This window comes from Siniperca chuatsi, linkage group LG12, assembly GCF_020085105.1.
Source record: "Siniperca chuatsi isolate FFG_IHB_CAS linkage group LG12, ASM2008510v1, whole genome shotgun sequence".
Lineage (NCBI taxonomy): Eukaryota > Metazoa > Chordata > Actinopteri > Centrarchiformes > Sinipercidae > Siniperca > Siniperca chuatsi.
Window position 1 is genome coordinate 15,629,192 of NC_058053.1, and position 24,216 is coordinate 15,653,407.

At 40.4% G+C, this 24,216-nt stretch overlaps 3 protein-coding genes across 5 annotated transcripts; all 3 read left to right on the plus strand.

The window, feature by feature from the left end:
• Window positions 1–1,130: 1,130 nt before the first annotated feature.
• On the plus strand, window positions 1,131–4,656 carry cmklr2 (chemerin chemokine-like receptor 2). Its single transcript, XM_044217931.1, has 3 exons — window positions 1,131–1,324; window positions 2,486–2,606; window positions 2,716–4,656. Exon 3 carries the CDS (start codon window positions 2,735–2,737, stop codon window positions 3,812–3,814), a length of 1,080 nt encoding a protein of 359 aa, XP_044073866.1. The 5' UTR covers window positions 1,131–1,324; window positions 2,486–2,606; window positions 2,716–2,734; the 3' UTR covers window positions 3,815–4,656.
• Window positions 4,657–5,493: 837 nt separating this feature from the next.
• On the plus strand, window positions 5,494–13,329 carry LOC122886059 (NADH-ubiquinone oxidoreductase 75 kDa subunit, mitochondrial-like). 2 transcript variants are annotated; one of them, XM_044217925.1, is made up of 19 exons: window positions 5,494–5,902; window positions 6,602–6,681; window positions 7,064–7,164; window positions 7,267–7,374; window positions 7,517–7,593; window positions 7,824–7,905; window positions 8,039–8,169; window positions 8,262–8,447; window positions 8,537–8,671; window positions 8,768–8,882; window positions 8,989–9,134; window positions 9,228–9,356; window positions 9,477–9,606; window positions 9,700–9,860; window positions 9,962–10,116; window positions 10,551–10,726; window positions 10,813–10,947; window positions 11,098–11,170; window positions 12,690–13,246. In XM_044217925.1, exons 2-19 carry the CDS (start codon window positions 6,603–6,605, stop codon window positions 12,779–12,781), a joined length of 2,211 nt encoding a protein of 736 aa, XP_044073860.1. In that variant the 5' UTR covers window positions 5,494–5,902; window position 6,602; the 3' UTR covers window positions 12,782–13,246. The 2 variants fall into 2 exon arrangements, with proteins under 2 accessions (XP_044073860.1, XP_044073861.1); XM_044217926.1 differs by lacking the exon at window positions 5,494–5,902 and having other exon boundaries at window positions 6,021–6,681; window positions 12,690–13,329.
• Window positions 13,330–13,340: 11 nt separating this feature from the next.
• On the plus strand, window positions 13,341–23,340 carry LOC122886056 (INO80 complex subunit D). 2 transcript variants are annotated; one of them, XM_044217919.1, is made up of 10 exons: window positions 13,341–13,503; window positions 15,740–15,986; window positions 16,090–16,901; window positions 17,071–17,167; window positions 17,253–17,477; window positions 17,810–17,919; window positions 18,117–18,250; window positions 19,034–19,257; window positions 19,434–19,591; window positions 19,704–23,340. In XM_044217919.1, exons 1-10 carry the CDS (start codon window positions 13,479–13,481, stop codon window positions 20,732–20,734), a joined length of 3,063 nt encoding a protein of 1,020 aa, XP_044073854.1. In that variant the 5' UTR covers window positions 13,341–13,478; the 3' UTR covers window positions 20,735–23,340. The 2 variants fall into 2 exon arrangements, with proteins under 2 accessions (XP_044073854.1, XP_044073855.1); XM_044217920.1 differs by lacking the exon at window positions 13,341–13,503 and adding an exon at window positions 13,532–13,983.
• Window positions 23,341–24,216: the final 876 nt, after the last annotated feature.

Genomic DNA, 24,216 nt, shown 5'->3' on the forward strand with positions numbered 1-24,216 from the left:
GTAATTTACTGCTACTTTACCTGTAGTATATAACATGATTTACTTCTTGTTCAGGATATAAAGGGTACATCCATAATGACCCACACAGAAGAGGAAGTTAAAATGTTGAAAAGAAGCTCTGGCTATGTGTGGCAGCACTGATGTAGACATTTGTCTCAATTGTTCTCTGCAATTTATTATTTAGGCAGAAAAGACAGCTGTATTTCTTGCATGAACAGCTCATTACATTCATATTGGACATTTTTGCAGCACAGGCTTTACTTCCAATGCCAGTTCAGTGTCAATGTATTTTCTGTACAATGTCTTCTGCTGCTCTGGTGGAGTCTCAGTTTGTGCATTAGACTTCTATCTTGTTAATTTTTAACAGAAGGCCTGTGTTACAAACTGGGGCATGCAGTTTTTATAGAGGTGGGCATTTACCAGGCAGTATGTTGCACTATGGGACGTGTAGGATCAAGCATTTTGGATCTTGACTCATATAAGGAACTGAAAGTCATGATATTTCTCCATATTATATATTTCCATATTATACAGTAACATAATATTTATCCCTATACTGTATATCTCCATATTAGGCCTATATCTCAGCCTCTGCTGTATCAATTTGGACCATTCTTTATTTTTGTTTTTTTGTCTCACAAGTCTCCCAACTTTATGGAAGTGCCATAGTAAATCACTAAATAATTTAAAAAAACGCTGGCACAACACAACCCTGCATTTGCACAATCAACATCAATGTCATGTCTGGAGATAGGGTTGACACTGGATTTATTGTTTTAGCAAGGTCTTAAATCAAGGAGGTAAGTGCTTTGTAAGATGAAAGAAAATGCAGAAACAAAAGGCAGATGACAGCACCAAATAAACTTCCCCTTAGCTGGCCCTACCCACTGCCGGAAGAAATTTGTGCATTTTAGGAGAAAATCTACTTTGTGTCAACAAAAAAATCTGCAAGATTTAAAACTTTAACGTTTACTCACTGGGGGGGAAAGCGTGCGCTGAGGGTTTTTTTCCCCCTGCTGTTATGAAAAGCAGCCGCAGCTCCTCTGAATGAATGCATTCTTCATTCCGTGCGGGTGACCAATAACTTTTCTTCATTCTGTGGTCTATGTTTGACGCGTCAGCCGGGCGCGCCCACTGCACATCTCTGTACCAAGACTTTAGTTTGGATGGATTCACGGAAAGACTACACATGCTGCAGAAATGGGAAGTCACAGACTGGGCCCAGCAAAGACGGAGCTAAAAGGCTAAATTAGCAGTCACTTTCATCCGGGAGCTGTCGGTGTTTTGACCCAAATACTAATAAAAGGGAGCACTGCACTTTTAGGTGAGCGATGCACTCTCTTCTTCAACTCTAAAAAGAACTACATGTTTAGTTTGCCAATAGTGTGTATGTGGCACTTACTGTACTATAAACTATCATTTCCTATTCGACAGGCTAGATGTTTGTTATATAAACAATGTTTCTGCGTTGTTTACTGAGATTTTTATGTATATATAGTAGCCCGCTTATTTATACAAGACACTGTATACTTCTTTTTTATTTGTTGATTGCACTGATTCTGCATTCAGCATTTTGTCAGCATTTAGTTTCTAGTCTTAGTAATAGTCCTTTTTTTTTTACAGTTATTGTCCAGTCTAATGGTTGTCTGTCCAGTAAATTTACTGTTTACCCCTTTCTCTTTGATATTTAGGTTCAAGTCCTATTTTTATTGTTGTTCTATTAGTTGGATAGATTTTGTTTAGTAACAAGTTTATCTTTTGTTTACTGAGATATTAATATCTGCATTGGCTTTTTAATACGTATTATTTATTTGTTGATTGCACTGATTCTGCATACAGCATTTTGTCCATGTAGTCTTTAACATTTTCTGTCTGGTCTGATGGTACTCTATGAAGTTACAGATCTGTCTTTTTTAACCTTGTTTTCTTTTTTCTCTTTGAGATTGAGATTTAATTCATATTCATAATGTTGTTTTGGTAGTTTAAGACCTCCTTTTCATTATATTGTCTACTTAAACTTCTGTTTTTCAGAGTTTATTAATAGGCTATATATGAATACATTTGTATTGTGCAATGAAGACTAAAAACAGTTCAATAAAAACAACAGTGTGACTCACGTCAGATCACAAAGTTGTGGTAAAGTTGCTTTTAATCTGGCTTGAGTAAAATTGTCCATAGTCCCCATTCTGGCCTTGATAATGATACAAACATTGGTGATATGTGAAAAAATTTAACCTTTCACCCAGTTACTTGGTTGGTGATAACCTTGGAAAAGATGAACAATGAAATACACAAGTGCTTTTTTTCATCCTGATGTTAAAATTGTGCTATAAATTTTGTAACAATATGGTATTTGCCAGTTCTTCCATGTTCAATGACAGAGCAAACAATCTGACTCATACTATGGGGGCTCTTTCTGCCTCATCTGTGGGGCATCTCACTGTCCACATTGTTGATCCAAATGGATGTTGACACTATGTTCCAGGGTTACTCAGGACACACCCAGTCTTAACTTCAACACAGGAACTGAATTATCTGAAAGGGGGACAGGGCAGGCAACAGGATCCTTCTGGAGAACATCCCAGCATAATCACAAACAGTGTGAGGTGAGAGAACATGTGCTATAGGCTGATTATAACGCATGGAGATTTACGTGCGTTTACAGATCATCTTAAAGGAATGCATCTCATCATGAGCTTTTCCTTCCTACCACAGAGGTTGCATCCCTGCAACAATGGGTGATTCCAGTGAGGACTATGGAAACTACACCTATGAATACTACCTGGAGTACGGCGACTTGGAAGAACTTAAAGTAGACCACAGTCAGAAGGAAGCTATGCACATTATCTCAGTGGTCATCTACATTATTTCCTTTGTGCTTGGTCTGATTGGAAATGGAACTGTCATTTGGGTCACAGCGTTTAAAAGCAAAAAGACTGTCAACAGTGTTTGGTTGCTCAATCTAGCCATTGCAGACTTCGTATTTGTGCTTTTTCTACCCTTCTACATTGATTACATACTGCGGGAATTCCACTGGGACTTTGGTGTGGTCATGTGTAAGCTTAACTCATTTGTGTCCGTGATGAACATGTATGCCAGTGTGCTCTTTCTCACAGTGCTCAGTGTAGACAGATATGTTTCTCTGGTCCACTTCAACTGGTCTCAGAGGTATCGCACTGTAGAGAGAGCCTGGGTTGTGTGTGGTTGCATATGGGTGCTAGCTGCCGCCCTGAGCTGCCCTGCACTGATTTTTCGTGACACCATGCGCTTACATGACAAGGTACTGTGCTTCAACAACTTCCACGCACAGGACGGGCATACGGCGGTCATGAGACACATCATAATAGTGGCCATTCGTACCACCGTGGGCTTCCTTTTGCCTTTTACTGCTATATGTGTAACAGGCATACTTCTGACAATCAAAGTGAATCAATCTGGGGGCTCGGTTCGGCTGTCCAGCTTCTCCAAAACAGTCTCTGCAGTAATTCTGGCCTTCTTTTTATGCTGGGCACCTTTTCATACTTTTAGCTTGATGGAGTTATCCATACATTCCTCATTACACCTACATACCATACTGAGAGCTGGCTTTCCTCTCGCCACCAGCTTAGGCTTTTTTAACAGCTGCATTAACCCCCTGCTGTATATGCTCCTTGGCAAAAAAGTGCGTCATATCCTGAAGCGTGCATGCCTGGACATAACTAAGAGTTCACTGAGAGAGCTCAGCCAGTCAATCTCTGCCACTGAGATGGAGTCTGTGCCAGGAGTTCACCAAGACAGTGTCCCAGAGGAGCCTGTGGAGTCATCAACTCTATGATTACAACCATCCTCAGACTGCAGTGGTTGTCCATGAAAAACTTGAGGGTAAGACTTGCTATTACATTAGCGTCAAAGTGGAGGATTATCATAGCTGTCCTTTCCAGCTGTAGTGTTAAGATTTTCCTATTTTGTTTCATTTGGACAGAGTTATGCGTAATTACTTTAAATGGAAAAGCTGAGTAGAACTGTGTATAACGTGCACATGGAGTTAGTATCTTTTCATTTATTTTTCAAGTGATTTGCAGAGAGAGAGAGGAAAGATACAATTAAAGCTGAAACAGCTGATTAGTTGATCAATGGAAAATTAGTTGGCAACTATTTTGATAATCAATTAATCATTTAAATCATCTTAAAAATAAAAATCCCAAGCATTCTCTGGTTCCAGCTTCTCAATTGTGATGATTTGCTGCTTGAATTTCTTTGTCTTCTAAAATAGTAAACTGAATATCTTTTGGTTTTGGACTGTCGCTAGGATAAAGCAAGCAATTTGAAGACGTCCCCGTGGGCTCTAGAAAATTGTGATAGACATTTTTCACTATTTCTTAGACCAAGAAAAACATGGACAGATGAATCAATAATGAAAGTAATCGTTAGTAGCAGCCTTATATCAAATGCATCATATTTACTGAACTTTTAATTGTTGTACTCTTGAAGCATGACATCTTTGGTTCTTAGAGATGAGATATGTTGCATATTATGTTTTTATACAGTTTTATACTAGCTGCTAGTCACCTATTAATGTATTGTACCATTTTTAAACTAGTTGAGAGTTGTATAAATGTTTTATTCTAATATATTCCAAGTAAATAGTATATATCTTAATAAATTTCTTCTTCTGAACTGCTGTACGTTTTATATTGTCTGACGTGATGTTAGAAGAGTCTGTCATAGTACCCTCATTAAAAAGTAGGCTTTGATGTTTTATGTACACACAGACTGGATTTCCAGGTGGGTTTACAAAGGGCTAGTAAGTATACACCAGCCTGACATAAATCCAGATGTGAATATAATTCCACTTCCTGAGTGTCTGTTTACAAATTCAGTGTCATTTCTGTTAATTCCTGATATTTCTTTATAGTCAACTCTGAAGGATTACATAAGGAGTACCATCCTGTGACTGGAAGGTTGCTGAATTGAATCCAGTGGTGGAAAGTAACTACATTTACTCAAGTACTGTACTTAAGTTCAATTTTGAGGTACTTGTACTTGAGTATTTCCATTTTATGCTACTTTATAATTCAACTCCACTACACAATTCAGAGGGGAATATTGTACTTTTTACACCACTACATTTATTTGATAACTTTAGTTACTAGTTACTTTGCAGATTCAGATTAATAATATAAATTATAATCAATAAATAAATTAGGATGTATTATTATAGGTTAAGATAAGACTTTATTGATGCCTTGGTGAAATTCACAAGCTACCTGTCAGTATATAGGCCTATAGTAAAAAATAAGCTCCACCTTTACCAGCTACAACATTAAAGGTATGTATATATTAATGCATCAATAATTATAACACAATAATATAATATACATTATTCTGAAATGGGTCATTCCGTATAATGAGTACTTTTACTTTTTGTGCTTTATGTATATTTTGATGGTAATACTTTTGTTCTTTTACTTTAGTAGGATTTTGAATGCAGGATTTATACTTTTAACAGAGTATTTCTAAACTGTGGTATTGTTACTTTTACTTAAAGTAAACATTTTACCCTCCTTCAACAACTACAATCAGCATGCCCTCATGGCACTTTATGGACAACTCCAGTGGACCTGTTGTGACCCTCCATCTTTTGAATTACGTGCTCTTTAAATTGGCTCATTAAAGGCTGAAAAACTGCTGTTACTGCCACAGTTTGTCACAAATAGGTGTAGAAGATGAGATGGGTATCTGTTTAAGGAGAGGTTATGGTTAGTGCTGAATGCCTGTAGGATTACATTAGTCAGTATTTACAGCAAAGTAGCCTTCCTCTATGTGGATTATGGTATACAGGATTACTTAATCCGTGACGCAGCACAATATCAAGACAGTGCGCAATCTCGCAGCCAGTCTCAGGAGGACAAACACTGGCAAGGTAAGTAACTGGTCACCGTAGTGTTTAGGAAATATTATTAAGTATGTAGATAATTTATAGTGTGGACACAACTGCTAAATGAACGTTAGAAATATCTTCTTAAAACGGAATAAACTGGTAAAGTTATCCGGCTGGAATTCTGTTGACGTTATATGTTACGTTAGCTTGTTTGTAGCAAGGTATGCTAAATCTGTGGGTTGAGATTTAACGTTACAAACGTTAAAATACTGCTTCGCGCGGTGGCAGTTGGTGTTTATCATGGAGTGACGTTAGAATGTAACAATGCCGCGAGCTAACACAGTCAGCTAACGATAAATTACATCAATATTTGCTAACTAACGTTAGCTTGGTACACTATTAATAACGTTACCTACAATTAGTTTGATATTTCGTCAAATTTCCAACGTTATGCGGGATGTCAAAACATGACATTTATGTATACCTGTCGAGTCTTGTAAAGTGCATCCTGAATACTATAGACATATTGTTTTTAAATACGTCGCAGCATAAATTGGCAGCCTCGGCGTTAGCTATACCTCTGTTTTTGTTTTGGTGGTCACATAGACGCTTTGCGGTTCTCCAGGTTTAAAATCACGCACCAACTTTGAATATCTTAAAGCGTTGTCGACGCTTGAAAACATTTGTCAACCAGAGAAGCTAGACCTTACACGTGATGTTGCCTCTCTGCCTCTCTTGCAGCATGTTGCGTTTGCCTGTTGTGAGCCGGAGTCTCTTCCCAGCAGCTATTACCAAAGGAGGTGCGGCTGCGACTAGCAATGGTAACAATATGCCTCTTCATCAATTGAGTAATTGATCATGCCTTCGTTATGTACAATGTGTGTCTTGTATTTCTGCAGAACACCCATTTTGTTTGTTGTGTGCAAGCACCAGAACCACTTATCACTTTGTCTCACTGATGGATTATAGGCAGGATTACAGATTTGCCAGCTACCACATTTAGTGCCAGGTTGTTGCTGGCTCAGTTTAGCCAATAGTAGTCAGTGGCAATAATTTCTTATTACTTTGGAATACCAGGAATTATATAATGTGATATAAATGATGATAAATTATGTAACTATTTTCTTTATTAAAAGTAACAGTCCTTGGATGAATAGAAAAGGGAAGATTTGCATAAAAATGTTTTTCTATCTGTGCTTGAAGCTCGTACCGCAGCTACAGCAACAGCACCTGCCAGTAACCTCCTGGAGGTGTTTGTGGATGGGGAGCCAGTCATGGTGGAGCCAGGAACCACTGTGTTGCAGGTAACATGCTAAATTCATGCATACAGATACATAAAATAGCTTATTTCCTGACATCTTGAATCATAATATCAGATTTAACACTGTGGCTCACTTTTGTCGCAGACATGTGAGAAGGTAGGAATGCAGATTCCTCGCTTCTGCTACCATGAGCGCCTGTCGGTTGCTGGAAACTGTCGGATGTGTCTTGTGGAGATAGAAAAAGTTCCTAAGGTATGTTTTAGGGTGTATATGTGTGTGTTTTGTTTCTGTTTTTGTAGTCAAGCTGGTATTTCAGTATTTCTTTGCCTAGTATGACAGAGACAGGGCTATGCCTACTTAAAATAATCAGTAATCTTTTTCATTCTTCTTGCAGCCAGTGGCAGCTTGTGCTATGCCAGTCATGAAGGGCTGGAACATTTTAACCAACTCTGACAAAACAAGAAAGGCCAGGTAGGATAAAACTCACAATTAAGACATTGTAAGCTTGTTCTCTATTAATATTACATATTTGTGTTGTAGAGTTAATATTGTTTTGTAATTTTACCTAATTGTCTGTGGGCCTTTTTTAACTGCTATGATAACCCACATCTCTCCCAAGCAAAAAAAACAAAGTAAAGAGTCCCTTGTAAGAAAGTAACCTGAAATAATTGTATTCAAATCTGTTGTTTAATTTTACACAGAGAGGGTGTGATGGAGTTCCTACTGGCTAACCACCCATTAGATTGCCCAATCTGTGATCAGGGGGGAGAATGTGATCTACAGGTAAAGATAATCACCTCCCGTGTAGATGTGTTCTTCATAGACTTGATTGTGTGTATGACAAACATTGTTTTATTTAGAATTTATTATTTAATATAAGATTGACTAATAATACTGAATACTATTTTGTTTGAAGGACCAGTCCATGCAGTTTGGCAGTGACAGGAGCCGCTTCACAGAGGGCAAAAGAGCTGTGGAGGACAAGAACATTGGCCCTCTCATCAAAACCATTATGACTCGCTGTATCCAGTGCACTCGCTGTGTGCGGTGAGTCATACATCAATATCTAGAGTAAGTTGAGTTGCTGTGCAAATTTAGAATATATAAAAATAAGTTTGTTTGTTTTTTTGCTCCTACAGCTTTGCCAGTGAGATTGCAGGTGTGGAGGACCTGGGTACCACTGGCAGAGGCAATGACCTGCAGATTGGGACCTATGTGGAGAAGATGTTTATGTCGGAGCTATCTGGAAATGTTATTGATATATGCCCAGTGGGGGCCCTGACCTCTAAACCATATGCATTCACTGCTCGCCCTTGGGAGACCAGGTTCTTGGATTGTGCTCTACATTTTGATTAACCTTTTTAGGGTGAAAGGTTAGTTTTTACACTTGTGTACTCTCTTTGGTTTTCTTCAGGAAGACTGAATCCATTGATGTTCTGGATGCTGTGGGAAGTAACATTGTGGTGACCACTCGTGGGGGTGAGGTGATGAGAATCCTGCCTCGTCTTAATGAGGATATTAATGAGGAGTGGATCTCAGACAAAACCAGGTTCCTTTCTTATCACACAAAGGTTACTTCACAGACATAGATTTGCGCATGATGTTTGGATCATTGCTGAACTCTTCCTTGCTTCCACTCTGACAGGTTTGCTTATGATGGACTCAAGAGGCAGAGGCTTACTCAGCCATTGGTGAAAAATGAGTCTGGGCAGTTGGTTCCCACAACCTGGGAAGATGTGCTGACTCGAGCTGCTGGAGCAGTATGTAATTTATGATGAAATAACCATCTGTAACAGTGTATGATAATTTGCAACCTGTGGTTTCGACCTACAGTAGGCTGTCTATAGCATCTGTTTTATTTGACAGTTGCAAGGAGTTGAAGGAAATGATGTTGCTGCCGTTGTTGGAGGATTGGTGGATGCAGAGGCTCTCATTTCCCTGAAAGACTTGCTGAATCGTTTGAATAGTGACAACCTGTGCACTGAGGAGGTGTTCCCAATGGCTGGAGCTGGGTAAGACCATGGAAAGAGCAAAATTGAAGATGGGACAAAGCCAGTTGAACTAGCACTGATGTTAGGTTTCTGTTTTTACCTTGGCTTCTTTAGATCTGACCTGCGATCAAACTATCTTCTAAACACTGGGATCGCTGGCATTGAAGAAGCTGACCTGCTGCTTCTGGTTGGCACAAACCCACGTTATGAGGCTCCTCTGTTCAATGCACGAATCAGAAAAAGGTAAGTTGAATGCTGTAACTACAGTATCTCTGGTTGTTGAACAATGTCGAACAAGTAAATCTGAGTTATGTTAAACAAAAATGCATGTTCTTTAATATGATCTTGATATCGCTGATTCAGCTGGCTTCACAATGAGTTACAAGTGGCTCTTTTGGGAAAGAAAGTGGACCTAAGTTACACATACAACCATCTTGGGGAGTCTGCCAAGATTCTTCAAGAAATTGCGTCAGGAACTCACCCGTTCTCCCAGGTAACACTCTGAGCACTCTCAGTAATTCAATGAATGTTATCAGTCAACTTGAATGTATCTTCTTTATTTTGTGTCTTTTATCTCCTTTTGTAGGTCCTGGCTAAAGCGAAGAATCCTGTTGTTGTGGTTGGAAGCAGTTGTCTGCAGAGAGAGGATGGGGCTGCCATAATGGCCACTGTGTCAACCATTGTTCAGAACGCTCGCGTCAGCAGTGGCGTGGAGGAAACCTGGAAGGTTCTCAATGTGCTTCACAGGTCATAGTCTTGGAAAATTAGAGTGGGCGCTTTCAGTAATAGCACAGTGTTCAAGAGGGATATTTACTGTAATATGTGTGCTGTTTTGCCTGTGTCTTCAGGGTTGCCAGTCAAGTAGCTGCACTTGATCTTGGGTACAAGCCAGGAGTGGAGGCTGTCAGAAAGAACCCACCCAAAGTTCTGTTCCTACTAGGAGCTGATGCTGGCTGTATTACTCGCCAAGACCTCCCTATGGATAGCTTCATAATTTATCAAGGTCAGCTGTTTTACTGCACAGCAGCAGAAGCTCTTTCATTTACATTAATTTATGCATGGAATCTGAGAGAGACAGTGTAATTCCTGACATATCATTTTTTGCATGTACAGAAGGGTGACAAAGGAAAAACCTGAGTAAATGAGTAAAGAAACCAAAATGAATGCAGGTGCTTCCATACAGTGCACAGTGGGTTACTGAATGGTTTGATGAGTATGAAAATGGTGTCACATATCTAAACCCAGTTGAACACCTATCAGAGATTCTGGATGTGTGAGACAGTGCTCTCCATCACCGTCAACGAAATATCAAATGAGGGAACATTTACTTTTGTAAAAATGGTGTTCATCCCTCCAGTAGAGACTTGCAGAATCTATGTCAAGAAGTATTAAACTTTTTCTTGCTCCATTTCAATGCTCTGTGCGATAACTGCCCAGGTCACCATGGTGATGTCGGTGCACCAATGGCAGATATCATACTTCCTGGCGCTGCATATACTGAGAAATGTAGCACCTATGTGAACACTGAGGGCCGTGCCCAGCAGACCAAAGTGGCTGTGACTTCACCAGGCATGGCTAGGGAGGACTGGAAGATCATCAGAGCCATATCTGAGGTGAACTGCAATAAAAGATAATCGTGTTATATTAAATGATAAGAAATAAGACTAAATGCTGTGTATTTTTTCTATCCCTCTTTAAGCTTGCTGGAGTGACTCTGCCATATGACACCCTTGATGAAGTGCGTGATAGACTGGCAGAGGTTTCCCCAAATCTGGTGCGATATGACCATGTTGAGGAGGCCAACTACTTTAAGCAGGCTAATGAACTTTCTAAGGTCAGCTGTTATTTTCCTCCAGCATGTGTTTAGTTGATAACAGAGAAGGCACTTATTAAGCTTGATATTAATGTTAGTTTATTCAGTTTATCTTAGTTTGCTTGACACTGCTCTACATGATGATGGTGATATCAGGCTTATCTCTTTCAGGCAGTGAACCAGGCTGTCCTCACTGAACCTTTAGTCCCTACACAGCTCACGGTGAAAGACTTCTATATGACAGGTGGGTCACTGGTACTCTGGTACTCATCTCACTAAACCTAGTCTAAATGTTATTTTCATTCCAAAATCCTCCAGGAAACACAGCAGTGCTCTATCAATTCCTTGATTTCAATATAATCACGTTATGTTTATTTTATTCTTATACGAAGAAATGCTAATATAGTAATACTAATACTAATGCTACATATTATAGCTTTTATAACTGAAGCTAATTTGCAGCATTCCCTTATTTGCCCTCATTGACTGCTGTTACATTAGCCATTTTATTTTAAATCCAAACGACAATTCCCACAAACGTTACATTATCGCTGAATAAAGTAAGGTGTCCTGTTTACATGTCAGTCATCAGAGGAAGGTTTCTTTCAAAACAAAACTAAATCCATCTGTCCAAGCTGAGCAAACTTTTGGCAAAGATTTTGTGTTTACTGCTGTGCTTCCTATTGAAGAAAGTGTTTTGTTACTTCTGCAGTTGTTAAGAAGGCTAAAGCCACTTGCACAAGGATTTTGAATCTCTTGAAAACTACTTAACATTAAGTAGGCGAGTATATGAAGATAGAGAGTGTACATACTCAAAAAATAAAAAGTAATTGGTGTGTTTATATGACCATTTTTTATTTGTCATGGACATTGTTAATGGGTGGGGTTTACAACCACTGTTTTTAAATGAAATGAAACTTCTTTCACAATGATCTGTATTCTGAATGAGCCCCTACTCTAATTAATGTAGGAATAAAAGGCTCCTTTTTAAATGCAGCTATTGTGGTATCATAGATTTTATTATTTCAGAGTAGCATGAATATTTGAACAGCTAATGGTTATTGTATAGTTGGAGAGAACAGAAACACACTGACAACTTTGCTATTCTCAGAGCACTACAGCTAAGGGGATCAAATTGTAAATTTGCAATGGGGCCATTAAAATCAAAAGAGTTTCTCATTGGGAGCATAATATGTGATCAGCAAACGCCATGCCAAATAATTAGTGACAAAGTATTTCTGTAATGATTTTATGATCAAATTATTGTCGCGTCATGGTAAAGGGAAAATTCCAATACATACCCAACATTAACAAATGGCGTAACATTTTGTAGCCGCTGATAGCTCTTTCTCTCAGCATATTGCATTTTCCTTGCCTCACCGCTTTTGATACTGCTCCTGAAAGTCTGCTTAACATACTTGACGGTCTTCTCCAAATGTTTTTTTTTTCTAGCATTAAAATTTTATCATGTTATCTGTATGTTGGTTTTACACACCCGCATAATATAAAACATTACAAATTGAATGCTGCTGCAACATCACACTCTACTGAAGCACCATCATTTCATTTACAATATAGGGTGTTAAATGCATATCTTCATGCAATTTTAGCATTACACTTGTAAGTAATACTCTTTTTTTAAATTTATTTATACCATCATAAAGACTCAAGTTTCTAGTTAGATCCATTATTGTGTTGATTTTTGGTCTTCACAATAGTATAGGTGTGCAGATTTTAAATCTGCTCTCAATCTTTACCCACAGATCCGATCAGCAGAGCCTCCCAGACAATGGCGAAGTGTGTTAAAGCTGTCACAGAGGGAGCACAAGCTGTGGACGAGCCAGCCATATGCTAAAGCGCAATGGATAGCCATCCAAACCTTGAAAAAAAACATTTATACGCACAACTCTGCTATTTGCACAGTCCTAGAAATGTATTTATTTGCACTTGTGTTTTACTATAGTAAATGTTTTACTATAGTGGATGCCTCATCATCTGTACACATTATGAAACTAACATACTTTACTAACCTGCAGAAACATGTGTATGTGCTACTTGCAGAGTGAATATGTGAGTTTAGGTTTAAATCTCCAGAGATGCACCTCTGAAAGTTTATGTTTTCACCTGTTAGGACATTAACATTTTAGTAGGTGTGACCAAAGGTTTAAAATCCTTATCCTTCAAAGGTAAATCAAGTATCTTGTCTTCCTGTAAAATGACCAACATTAAAAGTGTTAAGATAATATTTTCCTAAAGGTATATAAGTATATAGTATTACAAGTGTAGCTATTTGTTATATTTAATAAACTAGTTTTCTGTAGCAAGCCTAATGAATCTTTGCAAACCCCCTATTTAAGTTTGTGCTCTTATTAAAAAAAAAAAAAAAAGTTAAAAGTATCAAAATATGTGCTGGTTACATGCATGGTACTGTCCTGTTTTGGTGTGAAACTGAGTCAACTTTTCCGTTCTCGAGCTCCTGTATGTGCTTGACACGTGGTCCATCATCAGGGAACAGCCGGCAACAGTGGCAGTAGGGCTGGTAACTCATTCATATGGAAGACGATAGCCGTGGTCCAGGTGGATTTTACACTAATACTTTGCTGGACCTCTCAGTTAATGTGATTTAACTCAATTGCTTTAAATGTGAAAAATGCAAACCGCACTGTCCTTCACACAAACTGTAATTTCTTTCATAAAGAGATTTACATGACACTTCTACATTGTAGGGGTGTTTAACAAAGTTCAATTTCCAATATGGTAGGAGAGGTTGTTGTTGTTGAACGGATTGTTGTCATGTCCCCGCAGTGCCTGTAGTGGTGCTGTGAGGAGTCTGCTGTGGATCCAACAAAAATCCTCAGCAGCCTACCTACTGCTTGTAATTTGCTGTGGATAGCCTATATTTACATGCATCCTTATTTCAAGATATACCGAGCTCGATGAAGATAACTGTTACTATCCTGTCTCGAATATCGATGTACAAATAGCCTAGCTGATTCTAATAGACATTTCGGCCGTCTATCTGGAGCGAATACCTTACACAGCCCATACCAATTCAAGGTAAGCGAAATCGTATACAGCCTCGGTCTCGACTTCTGAGTGTACCGTTTTGCACTGGCTTCAATCGGCCAGGCGTTCAACTAGAGGTCGCTGTGCTATCGAAGCTAAGAGGCCTCCTATTAATGACTCATTTATTTTATAACTTGTGATCTGATTAAAGCACTCAGTGCCTTACGTAGGTGTGGGGAGTTATGTAACGTCGACAGTTTTAAGTCCTGTAGCCTGCTAATGTCACATTATGTAACGATAGTGGCTATAATTCATATCGATTATTACGGAGGCCTTCGGGGACAGGCCTTAAGCCTCGTATGTAGACCCTTTGTTTGGAAGTATTTAGCCATAAATGTATCATGTTTTAATACACTAAAATCCCACGACTTGGGCTGATCAATTATGGCTTGTATTTATGATTACGCTTGCATTTTTCTAAATAAAACTAAACTGAAAATAGACCTTTTTTACAGTGCTGCCATTTGCTTATGTTTCCGTTTCCTGGTTAGCTACCGCCTACTAATTTGTGTTTTTAGCTTTGACAGCTTGTTAGCTCGCTAACTAGCAAATTTGAATTTTCGTGTGTGGTCTATGTTGACAAGATGTATTTCTGATTGAAGATGGATAAAGTTCTGTCTTTTGGATTAGTACACGGGTGTATGTTACACGTAGATACGTTTACATTTTCATAGTGTAAAGTTTCACATCTGTTCATCTGCTACAAGCTAATGTTGGCGAGCTAGCTCCCCGGACTCAACTGGTAGTTCCGCTAGCTAATGTTAGTCACCGTTTGCTGCCTTCCCGGTTCTCCGTATCTAACTAGCTTAGCTTGTTAACGTTAACCCAGGCTGATATAAATGACACTTGGCCAACCTGTCCTTATGTGTCCAACATGTACCTCAGCTGTCAGAACTAACTTGAAAACACAATTAAAAATGTAGCCGCTAAGCTACTACTGAAGCTGGGCAGCTAACGCTACAATTATCGATAAAGTGTATTGAGATATACCTGTAGCATCCTATTTGTATGTTTGATTATTATGAAGAGTCACATTTAAAAAAAAAAAAAAAAAAAAACAGTGTTCGTGTTTATCGTTGAATGAGAAAAACGACGTTTTGATGGAGTGTTCAGCTAGTCTTGTAACGATGCCTACACACTAACAAGTGTCTGTTTTCTAGCTTTTATCTTTGTCATGCAGACTGCTGGCATGCAATATACTGTTTTACCACCATCATATTATCTTTTAAGTGCTAGCTTGAAGGATAATTGAATGGACTGTTGTGTAAAATGACATATTCTCTGTTTACCACCCGTTTCTCAATGATAGAGTTTAACACTGAAAATTAGAGGGTGAGAAAGCAACTAGTCAATATTCAGAGGCAAAGTTTGTCTAGAGACTATAATGTTCTCAAGGAAATATTTAAATTGCAGAACAATATTTATTTTTCATAGCACATACACTCGTATAATAGTTTAATGAACAAGCAATGATGAATTAAATCATTTGTAAGTCTTGGTCATTTGATACATAAGTCATTTAATTTTTCACATGACACCAAAATTATTTATGCAGTAAATTATATTGCATAATAATCCTGAATATTTATTCTCATTCAATACCTAAATTAGCTAAGGGTAAACAGTAACCTGTTATAGAGGTGACTATTTCCCTGCCTCTCAACCCTGTGTGTGCATGCATGTTTAACTCCTCAGTATGAAGTGTTAGTGATGAAATTCTTGGTTTTCCCTGACTTTATCCCATCAGCTGATGTTGTCAAGAACAAGAGTCACGTGATGTATGAAGGCAAACACATACACTTCTCAGAGGTGGACAATAAGCCGTTGTGCTCGTACAGCCCAAAGCTCTGCAAGCAGCGCAGACTAAATGGCTATGCTTTCTGTATCCGGCACGTTTTGGAGGATAAGACGGCCCCCTTCAAGCAATGTGAATATGTGGCCAAGTACAACAGCCAGCGATGTACCAACCCCATCCCCAAGTCTGAAGACCGCAGGTGTGTATGTTTATGTGCATTGGTGGCATATTCCACTATGCTGTGCTGAAACATTATGTTACAGATGTGCATAGTATGCTGAGAATGTGTTCTTGTTTTCCAGATACTGTAACAGCCACCTGCAGGTTCTGGGCTTTATCCCCAAGAAGGAACGGAAAAAGAAACATGATGCTTTGGAGGAAATGCGCTCACGGGCTCACCTGGAGTCAGTGGCTCTCAACATAACTGTGCCCTCTCTAGCTCTGAAAGCTCCCAATGGTCTAGATGAACTTCCACCATCTCCCCCATGTACACGCCTGTTACCCCTCCCTGATGGGGAACTCCTGGACCCTTTTGCCTTTTATGAGGATGACACAGATGGGGAGGAGGTGGGTACTCCTCGGAAGGGCAACGCCATCAAGAAGAAACTACAGAGTCGGCTGGTGCTCAACCAGAAACTCTGCCATGATACAGACATCTTCCAGCCACCTCCTGAGCACTTTAATCCCTCCCCCATCGCCCGTGTCCACCCCTCCTCGCCGCTCAATACTCATCTCCCACGGCAGCAGTCAGGTCTTCTCCAGCCGCCCCAGCACTCCAGCGTGACTTCCTTCATCTTCCCAGGACAGCAGCAGGGTTTATTATGCAATCCATCACCACCTCAGACAGTCAACTTTCTGCCTCCAGGGATGCCCGCTAATGCAGCACCCAGTCCAGTGCAACCTTCTGGGCCATCACTCAGCAGGAAAATGCCTTTCACTGCTACTCACTTGCCTGTCAGTTGCAAGGAAAGTGGCAGTAACAATCAGCGGCATGTGGTTGTCATGCGCCCCGCTGCCTTCTCACCTTCTGTCAGCTGCCTGGCCAGGTTGCAACATCTGGTCCAGCTCTGTGCCAAGAGACACCGGGAGCATGGTGACCTCTTTCCTCACCTAGGTGCTTAATTTAAATGCATTTACCAACAGTTTTTAAACTCAGTTTGATTTTCCTTACTTATAAATGAATGTGCAATTTTTAAGCACTGTGTAAGATACTTCAGATAGTGTAGCAATTGAGACTTGAGCCTGCTGAGATAGATGAGCTGCTCTAACGAGTTCTCTTCCAGGATTGGACTGGTCAGAAGACAGTGCTGATGATGATGATGATGAAGAGGAGGCAGAGACATTTGTTCCTTTCCAGAGTTCTTGGAGACCACAGAATGGGTTGGTATCCTAATACTTAACCCCACAGTATAAACTTTGACTTGACACTTCTCGTCATGTCTGCTATTAATTGTTTTCTAATTAGGCTGGAAGACGACAGTGGTTCCTCACGCAGAACACGGCTACTTAGGCTTTGCTCGTACCTCCAGGAGAAATACAAGCACATGTGCAGGGAAGAGAGGGCGAGTATCCGCCAGAAGAGATACCGCTATGCCTTCCGCAAAGCCTTGCTGCACGCTGCCAGTAACAGCCCAGACTGTGCTGGGCAGCTGATCCAGGAGTTTCGTGGTGCCTCTCGAAGCTCCTCAAGGTATTCTCACAAATGTCTTATTAGTTCAATTTTTTTTCTTTCAGGACTAATATGAATACAGTAAGATCAAACTTCATGTGTTAGTAGGTGCCAGCATGGTTAAACCAGTCACATCACCCACCTGTAAATTAGAAATTCAATGTACATGATTTTCAAAAAAGAAGTTTCATCCAGTGTTTTGTATCAGTGCAACCAGTAAAGTGTGCTGCTTCTATGGGTGACTTGTTGGTCTTCTAATCTCTCAATATTCATCTCCTCATTTGAAATGTACAATACATAACAAATGAGTGTTGTAGCTGTTTGCTCAGTCCTGGGTCGGTATGTCTTTACAGTGTGGCTCCAGCAAGGCAGCGGAACACAGATACAGTGACCTGCACTGGCAGCACAAAGGGCCAGGCCTGCAACAACAGGGCTCTGCCCTTCACTCGACACTGCTTTCAGCGTATCCTTTCCATCACATCACTGATTGTACAGCTGGTCGCTACAACTGCAGGAGAATGGCTGTGATTCTGTTTTCTAATTCAGAATATGGTTTTAACAATTCAGTTGTACGTTTTGATGTGCAATATCCCTTTGTGTACTACGATCACATGTCCTCTGTCTAGTGTGTTGTGTTATTTCCTTTATTGTTCTCTTTAGACATTCTGTTGAATCGTTCCCAGCAGCTCTTTGCTAGTTGCACAGCCAAATTTGCAGATGGTCAGCAGTGCTCCATCCCTGTGTTTGATATCACGCACCAGACACCACTCTGTGAAGAGCATGCCAAAAAAATGGTGAGTTCAGTATTTAAAAAAGAAAAGTTTAACATTTTGGGAAATAAAGCTTTTTTTTTTTGATGAGTTAGATGAGAAGATTGATACCACTGTCATGTCTGTACGATAAATATGTGCTAACTTAGCTTAGCACAAAGACGGGAAACAAGACAAGGACAGAGCCAGGCTAGCTGTTTCTAGCACCTCAAAATCTTAAGTTGTGGCTTGTATCCAGTTGCCCAGCAACCAGCAGAGACTTTACTGGTCCCAACCAAGAAATAGTCAGGCACATAAGACCCTGTAAAATGGTGATATGTCATTTTTACATATGTATAGGCTATATATTGGTAGGCAGATTTTGTTACCTTGGGACAGAGCCAGGCTAGCTGTTTTCCCCCCTGTTTCCAGTCTTTGTGCTAAGCTAAGTAAGCCAGCAGCTGGCTGTAGCTTCATATGTAGCGAACAGACATGAGTCACTTCAATTAAATTTATTTATATAGCGCCAATTCATAACAGAAGTTATCTCATTGCACTTTTCCTATAGAGCAGGTCTAGACCGTACTCTTTATAATATTAATTACAGAGACCCAACAATCCCACCATGAGCAAGCACTTGGTGACAGTGGCAAGAAAAAACTTCCTTTAAGAGGCCGAAACCTTGGACAGAACCGGACTCAAAGCGTGTTTCCCAAAATGTCAAACTTTTCCTTGAATGTTCTCTTCATTGATTGTCTGACTGCCCTGTTTGCTTTCATATGGGGCAATGTTAAGATGACTCAATGCTCTCCCATACATTTCACACAGGATAACTTCCTGCGAGGGGATGGTAACAGACGAGTGCAGCACCAGCAGCAGCAACAACGTAAGCCACGTAAAAAGACCAAACCACCGGCGCTCACCAAAAAACACAAGAAGAAAAGGAGGAGAGGGCCGCGGAGGCCTCAGAAACCCATCCCTCCAGCGTTGCCACAGGGGAACCTGGGAATGCCTTCTACAAGCCTAGCAATGCCCTCACAGGCCAGCATCAGGTCTGCTACACCTGTGTCTCTACACTGTTGAGTTAAAAATTTAGTGGGCAGAGATCCAGTGTCAGGGAGAATGCCCTGTTTCGCAGGCTCTCATGTCACACGTTTGAACAGCTCCTTCACTACAGTAGCATGATGTATTTCTTCTCTAAGCATTTTTTATCTCGTCTTTGTGGCAGGAGCCCTTCAACTCCAGACCTGAGTACAGAGGAGCTTCCTGACGACATCACCAATGAAATGGCAGACATTCCAAATGACCTTGAGCTAAACCAGGAGGATTTCTCCGACGTGTTACCCAGACTACCTGATGACCTGCAGGACTTTGACTTGTTTGAAGGTTGTCATACAGCTCATTCTTTCATGTTCACACTAATAAAGTCCTCCTGGTCTGTGGTTTTATAATGATAAATGTTGCATACGCGTGTGTGTGTGTGTGTGTGTGTGTGTAGGTAAGAATGGGGAGTTATTGCCCACCACGGAGGAGGCTGAGGAGCTGGTGCGTGCACTGCAGGCTATGGGGTCCTATCCAGACTCTTTGGTGTGCCTGACCTCCATGGGAGACCTGGCCCCCTCTGAAGGAGTGGACCACCGAGCTATGACTGTGTTCCCTGGTACGGTCCAGCCAGGGGGCATGGGGGACCTGCTCAACAGCCGCATCCCTACAGAGAACTTCACCAGCCTCGAGCTGGAGGACAATCTACTGCAGTCCACTGGGGGTCACTTTCCCCCCTCACCGCCATCTCAGCCCGCTAACCAGCCCCCGACGTCGTGCTCCAACCTGACCTCATCTTCTTCTACCGTAGCCCCCTCCACCACCTCCCTGCTCACTCAGACCTCCATAACAGAGCGAACGTTTTCCCGGACCCACACATCCCATGTCCTGGCCAAGCCGGAAGCACCCACATCATCTCCCCAAGGCAGCCACTACAGCAGTGAGCACGTGCCATCCCCATACAGTGACCACATATCTTCTCCCCATGCCAGCTCCTTCCAGACAGACACCCCTATGCTGTTGGAAGTCCCTCTCAGCGGGGTACCAGGACCCCCACGCTCATCATGGAACAATCTCCCTCTCCCCCTCACCGACCCCACACAGTTTGGCAATCTCATAGGTTCAGAAAGTCATCTCATATCCACCTCCCTGTCCACTCCCCCGGCCACCACCCACTCTGTGACGCTGCAGCCCATGGCTGCACTCTCAGCGATGCCCCAGAGTGGCTTGACAGGTTTAACGACTCCCCCTGCCCCCTCATCCTCCCTCCCATCCTCTTCACATGATCTTCTGACCTCCACACAGCCCAAGCAACAGCTCCCTCAGTTCAGCGCGGCCTTTGGCCATCAATTGGCCTCCCACAGTGGCATCCCGAAAGACGTGCAGCCGAGCCACAGCTCCACAGCGCCCCCCGCTGGCTTTTCCATAGTTAGTGCCACCGCTGCAAGTGCCAACAGCGCTACACCACCCTTCGCCCAAAGTAAATGAGATCAGGCGGCCTGCAGCGGCTGCATGATGGCGTGTGGACTCACAGTCTCTTACAATCCAGTCGACCAGCTTCTGATTGACCACCCCTCTTCATCTGCTAGATGTGTGCAATGTGGTAATAGTGCACTATTTGGTAATGAATTTGCACAACCTCAGATTTTCCTCAATATTTTCTATTCTTTTATTCTGCAGCCAGACGGTCTCTGGGATTTTAAGTCAGTGTGAGTCCACTAGTCTGATGCCTTGTGGTTTTCGTCAGCAGGGGGTAACAGTCAGATTTGGCGATGAAATAAACGGGTGAAAATTGGCGGAAGGACCTTTAGCAGAGAGATTGTGTCACAGTGCTCAGAATTCATTGACATAGGAGGCTCAGTCAGTGGTCGCTTTGTTTGCTTTGCCAGTTAAAGTCCTGTCTTTAAATGATCAACTGTACCCTGCCTTGCTCAGATGGCCATTTGCATTTTTATTTCTCCACCTGTTTCATACACTGCTTCTGTCACCCTCTGAAAAACAAGAGTACAGGTTGTGATATTTGTGACCCATTATGTTTCAAGCTATTTAACTGTTATCATGATATAGAATCTTACTGAGTCAGATTTCACACTCATATGAATTTACCAAAATACTTTTAAACAGCTGTTTTTATATTGTGTATACTGTATATGTGCTCATTTATTGGTTTGCTCAGACATCAAAATCTCTGACCTCACCATTGGTTGTGGGACTCTGGGTGGCCTAGTAGACACTTGAAGGTAAATATAGTTTCTTAAAGCAATAAACACATTAACATAACTCTAGCGTTGTAAGGTATTTTATTGGTCTCATTACATGTAGCTTCAGTTGCTGAATCCAGGCTGGATCAGGAATATATTTTGGCCTCTATAACTGTTGTAAACCTTTTATTTTACAGCAGTTTCACTCAGAACGAGAGCCTATAGAGACCAGAGATCAGGTCAGCCTAACTTCTTCTCTCAGGTCATACTGAGTGGATTAGGCTAATAAATGAGTTTTAGTGTTAATGATAGGGGTGATGATGGCGTAATCCAGGGACTTGAAGTGTCTACTCTCAAAGGTGCTCTCTGGTCCACATATACAATGGTCATTAGTGACTTTCATGTCTCATTATAGGCAGTTTCAGGACTCCAAGGAAACCCACTATAAGACGTCAAGGCCGGACTACCCAGAGAAGACGTAGGTAGGGATTTAAATGGTGTAAATTGGTGTGTTGAGCACGTCTGAGGTAACGCAAAGTCTGTTTTACTCTAAAACTCTAAAATGATTTTAAGCTAAATGATGCAAACTTGGGGTCAAATTTTAATTTTAGAAAATGAGAGCTCCTCCACTGTCAATGACTCATACAGCAGTACAACCATGACTTTTGATATTATATTAGACAGATTGTCAGGCATTGTTGAGTATTAGGTATATAGAGTAGCAGTCTCTATCTTGGGGTTTGTTGGTGAATTATTGAGTAGCAATGGATTGAAATTATTTGCAATGTATTCAGTGGAACCTGTGTCTTGTAGAATGAGTCTCTTGTTTTTAATGGCTATCAAAATGGTTGTAAGTTCTCTATTGAAGTTGGAGGGATCAATGTTTGTATGCTGTGTATACTGTCATTTTGTTTTTAATAATATTCTGATGGAGAGTATTTTTGATAGCTATTAAACTCCAGAAAGAAGTCTGAGGTTGCATGGGGCAGCGACCTTGTGTGTGAAAGCATTATAATATCAATATTAGATTATGGTCACTGGCTTGATTCTTGGTGATATGAAACATAGGAATATCTGCATCGCCATTTCATTTCATTTTGTGGAGGAAAAAAAAAGATCAACGTACAGTATGTTGTTTTTCAACATAGATTTGCACAGGAGTGGATGAGGCTGGTGGTATTTCACGTGTCCCGTGTCTGTCTTGCCTTTTTTTTTTTTTTTTTTTTTTTTTTTTTTTTTTGCTTGGACGCTCATTAAATGAACAGCTGCCATCATTACCAGCTCTGAGCCTGCACCAGACCCCCATTTCCAGCTGTGAGAAGGCCCAGTTCTGTCTCTCCCTTCCAAAGAGAAAACACATTATGAAGTGTAAACCCGTAGCTCCACCAGAGACGACTGGGCTTCTCAGCGACTGCAGTGTTTTCACTAATAGTCATAAACACAGTGACCCGAAAAGTAAAAGAAAAGAAAAAAAAAATCAGGTTTGATGAAAAATGTTTTCAAGGCATTACTGCTGTATCCACATAGCATGAGATTAGTCACTGCACCAGTTCACTCCCAAAAACCACAGTAGAACAAAATTAACAGGGCTCGTACTGTAGGCACATTTAACTGCTTGAATTCAGAGATGGCTGACAAATTCCTATACTCATTGAATGTACTGTATTTCTGTTTTTAAAGATAGGATGAGCTAATCTAGTCACCTTTTGTTATTGGTCCTTGTTTAATTTGTCTAAGGTATTTTTTGTATACAAAGGTTTACATTTTTATGTATATTTTTCTTGTGTACAAATTATGTAATATGTGTACAAACACTGTATGTAATATCTGTATATAGTGTGAGAAATTTGATCTTTTGTTTTTGGATGTATAAATAAAACTTGCTGTGCGGTATTTGCTGACAGTTTGTGTTTTTTTGTTTGTTTTTTTAACTGGTTAAAATAATGAGGTGTTAGGCTTATCTGCCACAGTCTTTCCATGCACATGGAGATGGATTTTCAGCTGAATTGTTGCCAGATAGGTCAGTGTTTCAGGTGTTCACAGCAAAATTAGAATGGGATCAAAGACAGGCAGCAAGGCATTGTATTTTATAAGCAACTGAGCATCTAATTGTGACATGTAACAACTATTCAATATTTAATTTTGTAATGAATTTATACTATTGAAATATTTTACTTTAAAACTTTTCTCTGAATTTATGTGTTTTGAATTCCTCTCTTTAAATTTTCCATTGAGATTAAGTTGTGCAATTTCCAAAATCTGTTTTTAAGTTGACTAAATCTCACCACAAGGTCCACTAAGTAGCTGTTGTGGAGTTTTTAATCGTATCACATGTTCATCATCAGATGGTTAAATTTCAAAATTATGTCTTAAATTGCTGTTAACATTCAAATTATTATGACCTTCCTTTCTTTGGTACCATATCCAACTAAGAAAATACAACTGTTTTGGTATAAAGCTTTACTGCTTCGTAATCCTATGACTAAATCTTAAAAATAAAATTGAAAGCCCTGTTTTGGCTTATCAGGTGCAGGTGTTTAATTAAATTGAAATATAGTATAACTACACCCTTTTAGCTGGTCAGTGAGTGATTTCATATAAAGTGCATCCATACAGACAATTTTTTCATATTTTGGAGCATTGCAGCCTAAACGTCACTTCTGAGTCTGAGACAATGCTTCACAGAAATACCTAAAATCAGCAATTAAAGCTTTGTTTATCTGTTTGGAATTTGTCCTGCTCTACTTTAAGCTGCTCTTATAGTGCATG

Excerpts from the sequence above, each read along its gene's own strand:
- cmklr2 (XM_044217931.1), top strand. The coding sequence starts at position 2,735 with ATGGGTGATTCCAGTGAGGACTATGGAAACTACACCTATGAATACTAC.
- LOC122886059 (XM_044217926.1), top strand. The coding sequence starts at position 6,576 with ATGTTGCCTCTCTGCCTCTCTTGCAGCATGTTGCGTTTGCCTGTTGTG. Across the intron at positions 7,165-7,266 it reads CAGGAACCACTGTGTTGCAG|ACATGTGAGAAGGTAGGAAT; the intron begins GTAACATGCTAA and ends CTTTTGTCGCAG. Across the intron at positions 9,135-9,227 it reads TTCCCAATGGCTGGAGCTGG|ATCTGACCTGCGATCAAACT; the intron begins GTAAGACCATGG and ends TGGCTTCTTTAG.
- LOC122886056 (XM_044217919.1), top strand. The coding sequence starts at position 13,479 with ATGGAAGACGATAGCCGTGGTCCAG. Across the intron at positions 18,251-19,033 it reads AAGAGCATGCCAAAAAAATG|GATAACTTCCTGCGAGGGGA; the intron begins GTGAGTTCAGTA and ends CATTTCACACAG. Across the intron at positions 19,258-19,433 it reads CCCTCACAGGCCAGCATCAG|GAGCCCTTCAACTCCAGACC; the intron begins GTCTGCTACACC and ends TCTTTGTGGCAG.